The following is a 9,468-nucleotide window of genomic DNA, read 5'->3' as shown; positions in this document are numbered from 1 at the left end:
CGATGAGTGCACCCTTCGGGGCTGCGCGGTGGATTTTTTAGGTGAGGCGCAGAGTGCGCAGAACTGGCCCCACTCTTTACACCTGAGGTTCATCTGCCAGGGCCTAGCGAGCTTGGACGGTGACAGCGAAGTCCTCAGGTCGTAGGTTTGGTTAGAGTGTCGTTCTCTTAGATGATGGATGCCTTACAAGGCTGAACGAGCTCCATCTGCCCGGGTTTGGGGTCAGAGTTGTCCTTCTCCTAGGATGGTGCCCGAAGGCTAGTGAGCCCATCCTGCCCGTGGACACACTTTGTCTGACCCTTCAGCCGAGACCTGTCTGGCCTGGGAGACCCCACCGGAGGCACATGCCACCACCAGCACAGCTCTCAACCTCACAAGGGCACGCAAGCTCCTTCCCCACGGCAAGGGGGTGCCCGTGAAAGGGTCGCTGCTCTACCTCCAGACATCACAGACCCAGGCACGGAGCGGCCGGGGCCTGCCAAGAACGGGAGTCCTGGAGGGTGTCCTGTACTTAGACAACTAAATAAATAGCCTGAATTTTCGAAGGCACTGAACAGCAGTTCTGAACAAATTCAGTGAAAGTCAGTAATGAAATCAATGATCTGACAAACGAACTGTGGTCTTTTAGACATAGGACTTCCATTTAAACAAGATTTTGAAGTGTATGGTGAGTTTAAGCTCTTGTTGCTCTTCTTTTACAGTCAGTTTCGGTGTATTTTGACAGAGGAATCACTGCCAGTAGTATGCATTAAGATTTTAACCTGACCTAGAGGAAAAAAGTGGCTTGTGGTTTGTAAAGGAATTGAATGGCGTAATGTATCATCTTTCTTTCCCTGCAGGCCAGAACTTCTGCTTGTTTCCATTGATGACTTAAAAGTTCAAATTCCAAAAAATCCGTCCAGTTTTCTAGAGGAGGTTTTACACTCAAGATTTCTTGAATGTAGGTACAGAGAAGCTCGGGCTTTCTTTCAGGTTAGTGGTAATCAGGTAGTGTCTCCAAGATGTAATGTGTGTTTTTTCTGGTTGACCCAAACGTACCAACAGTTAACTCTTTCTCACCTAGATGTGACTGTTTGCATACATAAAGCTAAATACAGCCTCTGAGGCTCAATCCAGAGAGTTTAGTAAGTGATGTTAAAAGTAAAGCTTTTAACTGAAAATTGTCTTTTTTACTTATGAGTGCATTTTTTTCTGTTATCCAAGATTTTGAAAGGAAGAGGTAACTAGTGTGTGCGTAGTTCTCACACATTGTTACTATTAAATAGATTTCATGTAAATAAGACTAAGATCTTGTGTATCTTTGTGGCTGAAAATGTTCCTTATGGCAATTCTCAAAGTTGTGAGTAATACTTAAGTTTATGTTGTCTTAAACCATGCACTGCAGTTCCACCTTGCTAGTTCAGTTTATTTGAATTGGTATATTAATTCCAAAATTAGCTTACATGGTCAAAAAGCAATTAAAAAGGTAATGTTTTCACCATTAGTTTCAGCATTAGTTTTATAATATTGCCACCTGATTTAGCAGATAGAAAACTTTCTGCTGCAGTATGGGGAGCTTTTTTGTTCTAGCTTGAAAATGACTGAGATATAAAGTGATGAAGAGTTACCACACACAGAGTTTGAGCCATCTCTGATTTCACAGAAGGGGAAAAAGGAGGACACTAGAGGTTCCATTTTTCAGACTTTAGAGGTCTTGGGGCAAGGGCTTTTCAGGGAAGGGAAGATGGACCTTGTTCAGTCTAATAGCCATAGCTCCCCTTAGGGGTAGCCAGGAGGGTTACTATACCCAAGAGTACCTGTGTTATTTCACCTGTAAAGAACAGAAACCATAAGCATGCTCCACTTCAGCTCTAAAGCCTCCAGGCAGTAATGACCACAGGCAGAGAAAATGTGCCTCAGAAGGTATATTGGTCTTTGCTGGAGCTTTAATATTGAAGTAGCTGGCATCTGTTTTAGAAAGGTAAGTATTCAGTTCAGCTCTTTGTTGCCCAAGAGCTCTTAATGAAATCATTTGTGAAGCTGCGTGGGGTGTTGTTCCTGTGTCTGATTTGGGGCTCTGCATTAATAAAAGATCTTGCTGCAGTTTTAGCTGGAAGATGGGCAAGATTTTCTAGAAGTTCATGTTGTTTCTGCTCTGTAGCAGAAGTTGTCCACATGTAGTTGTAACACTTGGTGGCGCCAAATAAACTAATGTGCTGGGAAAAAAAACCTCTGATTTCTGCCCGTTTTCCCTGTGGACTCTGGGTATTGACTTCAGCATGTGCAGAACTAGGGTTCTTCTGCGGTTTTGCCAATTGCTGAGAATCAGCATCTAATACACACAGTCTTACTCTATTTTACCATGAGTTTTCGTTCTGCTAGTTTGAAAAAATCCTGATGATTGATGTTTCAGAGTTTAAATTTGAACTTGGCATTCTAGTGCATGTTCTCAAACTGGGCTGTATATGTGAAAACAGATACTACCCAGGTATTAGTTAAGTAAATTCTTAAAGATCATTTTTTTCTCGGGACATTGAAAAATGAAGGGACAAGTTTGCTGTCTGGCAATGGCTTGTTTACTGTTCCTTTTCCTTCTAGTTGTATCCTGATGATGGCTCTCTTGACGCAGTGGAGTTCAGAAAAAAAGCAAAATCTTTGCTCCATTTGGCTGCCTTGACACTGAGTAACTTAGGAGTAAAGTTTTGGCTGAGCAGTGGAACATGTCTTGGTAAAATTTTTGTGCATTATTAAACTCATTGGAAATTTTAAATAAAAATTTCATCCTCTATTGCTTGTGATGTCATCTGAGGTTAAATGTGCTGTGTTGGAAGGTAAAATGTGGCATCATCTATATTGAAATAGGCCTTCTTGCTGCTGACAAAATGCATTTTCTTTAGAAACTGGAGCCTCAGAGGCATCGAGCAAATCTAGTGAGGCTTTTAATGTTGTTAGCAATTACCTGTGTTGTGTTGATCACTGCTTAGGAAGTAACCAGGAGTTCCCTAAATAGTATGAATTTACTGAAATGTTAGTTGGAAAACCCAGTGATGGGCACTCATTTCTGCTCTCTGTGTACACTCTCACCGGGTTTTTCTTCCTGTGTAATTTGGTGCTTATCAATGAACTTTAAAATATAGTTTACGTTTATTCATTTATTTGTATTAAACCACATCTTTTCGGTAAAATGTCAGTCTTCTAGATTACGTACTACAAGTTTTCAGTTCTGCTGAAGATGGAAGTAGTATCTTCTCACTGGTGAAGATTCTTTTGTTATTGAAATAGGTTGTGAAAACTCACATATGTGCACATTCGACTTCTGGTTTTTTAGTCCTAGGGAATATAATTTTCTGAGTGAACAGCTACTAAAAGCTGCTTTCATGAAACAGACAAAGGGACATCCAACTTCTTGTTTTACTGTTTTGCAGTGGTGATTGGTAGCTTATTAATGTCTCAGATACTGTTTAAAGTAAGTTTCAAATTAACTGCTCTGTAACTGTTCATTGCTCATTAGATTTGGGCCAAGATAAATAATATCTTTTCTTTAAAGATGTTTAGATTGGAAAACTGAAGGTATTTTATCTTTGGAAGCGTTAATATTTTCTCTCTCTTTCTTGGCTTTCTGGAGGAAAGAGCTGGCTATAAGTGCAGTAATACTTGTTTTCTTCGATGTGGTTCATTTCATTCTAGAGAAAGGCAGAAGTCTTGTTTATAGTCTCATTCAAAGATCTTTGCCTAGTGACATTATGGCAGTTCATTTTTATGGTGCTTTTGTTTGATATATTTCTCATGATCCTGAATTACTTTGGTTTTTTTCTTTTTTGTTCTTTTTTTCCCCCCCCCCTTTCAGGCTGGTATAGACAGTGCAATGTCATTCCTCACAGCAAAGATGTGGATTTGGGAATCTTCATAAGGGACTACAAAGCAGATATCATTCCAGCCTTTCAGAAAGCAGGGTTACCACTGAAGCACAAATTTGGCAAGGTACGTAGATAATGAACAATTTGCTTTTGTGTGTCTTTCTGTAGGTTTGTAAGTTTGAGTACAGCTGCAAGTCACTTAAGTAGTATCTAAAGGGTATCTGAAGTCTCCTCAGCAGACATTTACTCGTCAGGGTTTTACCTAAACATACAATCTTGTTGATTTTTATGTGTTCTCTGGGACAGCGTGTGAGAAAATACCCTTCTTAATAGCTTCAGCCCTCTTTGCGGAGTCTGAATTCCACTTCAGAGTAAGTTCTTAATAACTTTTAGAAGGGTCTAGTCTATGTCAGTGGTGCTAGGGAAACTTAAGGATCAAGGTATAATTTAGTCTTTGAGAAGGGGTGGGTCTCATCATCCGGGGAGGATTGGTGACAGCTCTGCGAATATCTGTAGCTTTCTGTATGTAAAACTTGCAGAAAGGGAAGGGTGGCTTGAGGCTGGCACTGGGCTTGTTCATTATTAGCTTACGTGAATCTTTATTTAGCTTTTTCAGAGTGAAGGCTGCGGAATAGTAGAGAAAACAAAATTACGGGAATACATAGGTTCAGCCACAGTTCAAGTGGTATATCTCACTGGTGCTAATGAGTGTTTTATCATGGAGGAAGTCTGTTAAATGAAGACACCTACTCATCTTGTGTTTGTTCACTGAGATTATTTTGCTTGTGACACAGGACAAGGAAATAGTGCTGAAACTTTTGGGAGGAAAGAGAAGGTAGTCCCACTGAAGTGCAGAATGTTTCCAGTGCTCTCAAGGCATCAAAAAAAAAACCCCAACCAAATTGCAGAGTTAGTGTATTTTCTTCAGTTAGGAATCACTGTGCATATGTGACCAAAATACATTTAATTTCTGAAACTCGCTGACATAAGCAGCTTTGTATTTTTATGAGCATGTACAGTGTGTATTTTTGTTCTTGCAGGTAGAAGACAGCTTGGAACTGTCTTTCCAAGGAGAAGGTGATGTGAAACTTGATATTTTTTTCTTCTATGAAGAGGATGACCACATATGGAATGGAGGAACTCAGGCTAAATCGGGCAAGAAATTTAAGTATGAACTGGATTTGTATCTCTAATAGAAAAGAGAGTGAACAAGTTAGTGTTTAGTGTTGGCATTTTGTGTGTTGTTGCCTGGGAAAGTCTGTGCCTTTTTGTGGGAAGGACAGTTATCAGAGGAGAATTAATGGAGATTCTGCACTTTGAGATGACAGAAGTAGAAAGAGAACGGTACTATACCTTGCTGGAGAGGTGCTGAGCTTGTCAAACGTCAATTCTCTTGCGACATCCAAAGCAATGCTGGCGGGTCACGTATCAAGCAGATCCTATCTGGACTGTGACAAGCTCTGAGTTAAATAGCTAAGACGAGAATTCTCTCAAACGGTGTGTGTTGCACAAACTAGTCTTGCAGTACAAAATGAATCCTTATGCATCTATCTTGATGATGGAGTGTTATGGCAGAAAGCCTCAACCGTCCTTGCAAAGTAAAGCCCATACTTTTGGATTTTGTGCTAATGATTTGGAATACTCTATTGTCTGTAATATTGTGACACCAGCACAGATGATTACTGCAGACCTTGTTCGTGTTCTGAAAATGGAATTTTAAATAGGATCGCAATTGTCTTGCTCATGCCTTTCAGTATTAAATCAGCAAATAAGTGCAACGGATTCCTAATTTACTCAGCAAACTGAATATAGGTTTCAACAATTAGATGTGTTTCTTTCCATCACCCACCTTACCTCAGAAAGAGGCAGTTGCAGACTACTTGAAAACCCTGTTGACTTCTCTAGGATTTCATTGTGTTATATTTTGCCTGAAATGTGTTTGCTTGTATTTAGCAAAGGGAACTTAGTGAGCATCCAGATAGTGATGGTGTCTGAGTCCTTGTCTTAGTTATCTTTGTTTTGAAAAGATAAACAAAGATTGAGGAAGATATTTTGAATACCGTAATCAAAAGACATACTTACAAATGGACTAAAGGAAGAGCTCTTGGAATATTCCCACAGAAGATGTGCTATGTTGCAGAGTATTTTTCTTGGAGTACAGCAACAATTTCCTCGTTTTCCAAAGCAGGCGTAATGTCTGTTTTTCCATACAAGATTTAGTAGGATTTTGTATGACACATTCTGAGGAGGAAGCTGACCAATAAATTCTTTTCCTTTTCTTTGTGCTTCTGTTGTGTCTAAATTGCAATAGCTGTTTCCATGCCACTGGAGTTGACATTCTCTCTCAATATTCATTGTGGCATCAGACCGTTGGTACTTGAGAGCTGCTTTTTTTCTCCTTTTGATATGACTGGTCCAGTGTTTGAGAATAGAAGGTGCATGTGAAACTGTGCTATGCTCCAGCTCCTGTATTGTAGGGTATTACAGCTCTTTTGGAACTCCAGCTTTCATAAAACACTTTTCTTGTAGCTTAGTACTTATTTTTGGTGGTAAATTTTTTCAAAGTTTACAAACATGTCTTTCTAGTTCAGTGAGAACTAGTTTGCTTAGACATAGTAGCATAAGGAAGCCTTTAATTCTGAACTTAGGCATAAGTGTTTTGTTAGCATAGTTTACTGTACTTAATCCATATAGAAAAGGAGCAAGAAAACTGCTTATTTACGGTTATAAAGGCCCTGAGCCCTGAAAGAACATGGATGTTCAGAAAGCTTAGCCAAATAATTTGAGATCGGTATCATTCTGAAAACCTTCTCGGAAAGAGAAAAAAAATCACAGCTTTTTAACTGGGAGATGTGATGATTTAGGGTGCCTGATCTGACTGCCTGCAACAGCAGAACGCCCCCCAATTTTCCTTAGTCCTCAGCCCTGTCAGAATTATAGGGGAAGGCAAAGTGAGGAGGTCAGTCAAAAGCGAAGTGATTGTTAGATCATGCTAAATCCTGAATCCACTTTAAACTATTTTAAAAGAATCTCACCAGCTGCTTATGTGGTATCAGAAAAGATAGATATGGTTGTTCACAGATAAATATCTTGGAAGAGAACTTCCATCCTTATGTTTTTATAAGTGAAGTGTAAAAGACATTTTAAAAAGATTTTTTCCTGCATGACATCCTTGTCTCTAAATTGGAGAGCCATTGATTTGACTGGTGGACCACATGGAGGATAAAGAATTTGCTGGATGGTCACACTCAGAGTTGCAGTCAACGTCTCAATGTCCAGGTGGAGAACAGTGATGAGTGCTGTCCCGCAGGGTCTGTGTTGGGACCAGCATTATTTAACAGTCTAGATGGGATCGAGTGCACCCTCAGCCAGTTTGCGGATGACACCAAGCTGACTGTTGTGGTTGATACTCTGGAGGGAAGGGATGCCATCCAGAGGAATCTTGACAGGCTTGAGAGGTGGGCGGGTGCAAACCTCATGAGGTTCAAAAGGGCAAGTAAAAGGTTCCGCACCTGAGTGCGGGCAATGCCAAACACGGATATAGGCTGGGCAGTGAGTGAATTAAGAGCAGCCCTGCGGAGAAGGACTTGGGGCTGTTGGTGGATGAAAAGCTGGACATGAGTCAACAATGTGCATTCACAGCCCAGATGACCAACCATACCCTGGGCTGCACCAAGAAAAGTGTGGCCAGGAGGTTGAGGGAGGAGATTCTACCCCTCTACTCTTGTGACACCTCACCTGGAGTACTCTGTGCAAACTCCAGGGCCCCCAGCCAAAGGAAGACATGGTCCTGCTCAAGTGGGTCCAGAGGAGGGCCCCAAAACTTGCCAGGAGGGCTAGAGTGCCTGTCCTGTGAGGACGGGTGGAGATAGTTTAGCCTAGAGAAGAGCAAGGCCTTGAGAAGACCTTATAGCAGCTTTCCAGTACTTAAAGGGGGTCTACAGGAAAGATGGGGAGGGACTCCTTATCAGGGGGTGTAGTGATAGGACGAAGGGTAACGGTTTTAAAATGAAAGAGGGTAGATTAGCTATAAGGAAGAAATGCTTTATTGTGAGAGTGATGAGACACTGGAACACATTGCTCAGAGAAGTTGTGGATTTCCTATTCCCGGAAGTTCAAGGCCAGGTTGGATGGGACTTCAAGCATCCTGATCTAGTGGAAAGTGTCCCTGCCCATGGCAGAACGGTTGGAACTAGATGGTCTTGAAAGTCCCTTAAGATCACTTTTTTCTGTGTAAGGCTTTACAGCTTCAGAAATGATCTTCTGCAGGAGATTATAATATAATTATACTGTGCTCCTGTAGGATGTAATTCTGATCAAACTGTGGAATTTACCCGTGAACTTCCACTAGTATAAGCATATGTACAGTTGGGGCTTTTGTTGGCCCTTCTGCAGAAAACAACAGGTGCAGAACCAGGTCAGTTTGACAGAACAAATTATTTTTTAAATTTGAATGGGCTGAGAAGGTTTCAGAAAGTACAGGGTGGCAGCTGTGACAGAATTCTTTGCAGCTGCTCCAAGCCTGGAACCGTGTTTAAAGATGGGTGCTGAATGGGGATTGCACGCTTTGTTTGGTAAGGTTGAAAAAAGGTAAAAACCTGTTTTTAAAAAACCCTTGACTCATAATGAAGTATTTGATGTTGCTTTTATCAAAATCTCCCCTACCAAATAACATGTATCATCTTCTTGACACCCTTCTAAATGAGTTAACTGTTAAGTCCAGTTTGTAGGTGGAAGAGTAGAGATAGGGACTAAGTCATTTCCTGTAGGTGGCAGAATGATATGGGAGTAAGCAGCAAAAGAATTATAAATGCTCCTTCCTAAGACCATGTGGTAAATGTTAACCAATTGCTATTGACTGAACACTCCTGCTCAGTATGCAAATAACATTTCATAGATAGGAAATTTTGAAATAAAAGTGTTAAAAATGTAACATGGCCAGTTGCTTACTTTCTTCATGAACTTGCTTTAGAGGTGTGTAACAGTCTTCTGCCAGTGACCATGTTCTTCTGTTATGACACAGGTATCTCTTTCCAAAGTTTACTCTGTGTTGGACTGAATTCGTGGAACTCAAGGTACGTGTGCCCTGTGAAACCCTTCAGTATGTTGAAGCCAACTATGGCCCGGACTGGAAGGTTCCTGTGAAGACCTGGGACTGGAAGAGCTCACCATCCAACGTGCAGCACAATGGTGTCTGGCCTGTTGATGAATGGGATGATGTCATTCAAATCTACTGATCATTTGACTGCTAAAAGAGCATGCCTGCTATCCTTGAAACTGTCAGTTTGTAATTCACCGTTGCCCAAAGGCATCAAGCTTCATTCCTTTGTAGCGTCTCATGTGTTTCTTAAGGAGACACATACCACTTTTTGCTTAACAGGGTTTTTTTCACCTTTATCATGCATTTTCTAGGTGGTTAAAGGACAAGATTAAAGGCAAGGGAAGGGAAGCTGAAAGAAAAGCTGCGCAAAGGGAATGGAGAAGAAACGTTGCAATAAACTTATGGGCAGCTGACTATTTAAAAGTGAACAGTGGCTGGGTGGCTTAGACTTCCCTGGGATCATCAAAACCTTGGGACTGTTCACTTCTTAAGCTTTAGAGAGGGGTAGGATGGAAAAAATCCCAGAGAATT

The 9,468-nt window shown here is 41.0% G+C and overlaps 1 protein-coding gene across 1 annotated transcript in view; it reads left to right on the top strand.

Annotated features, from left to right (window-relative positions):
- The window catches only part of FKTN (fukutin), a 16,205-nt gene extending 7,132 nt beyond the window's left edge, over positions 1 to 9,073 (top strand). Inside the window, exons 5-9 of the mRNA XM_010132224.1 lie at positions 840 to 972; positions 2,578 to 2,707; positions 3,827 to 3,960; positions 4,877 to 5,004; positions 8,860 to 9,073. Coding sequence (XP_010130526.1) covers positions 840 to 972; positions 2,578 to 2,707; positions 3,827 to 3,960; positions 4,877 to 5,004; positions 8,860 to 9,073 — 739 coding nt within the window. The remainder of the gene's footprint in view (positions 1 to 839; positions 973 to 2,577; positions 2,708 to 3,826; positions 3,961 to 4,876; positions 5,005 to 8,859) is intronic.
- The last annotated feature ends 395 nt before the right edge of the window (positions 9,074 to 9,468 follow it).

Source organism: Buceros rhinoceros, unplaced genomic scaffold (assembly GCF_000710305.1).
Source record: "Buceros rhinoceros silvestris isolate BGI_N320 unplaced genomic scaffold, ASM71030v1 scaffold29382, whole genome shotgun sequence".
NCBI lineage: Eukaryota > Metazoa > Chordata > Aves > Bucerotiformes > Bucerotidae > Buceros > Buceros rhinoceros.
This window is presented reverse-complemented; position numbering and strand designations above follow the sequence as displayed.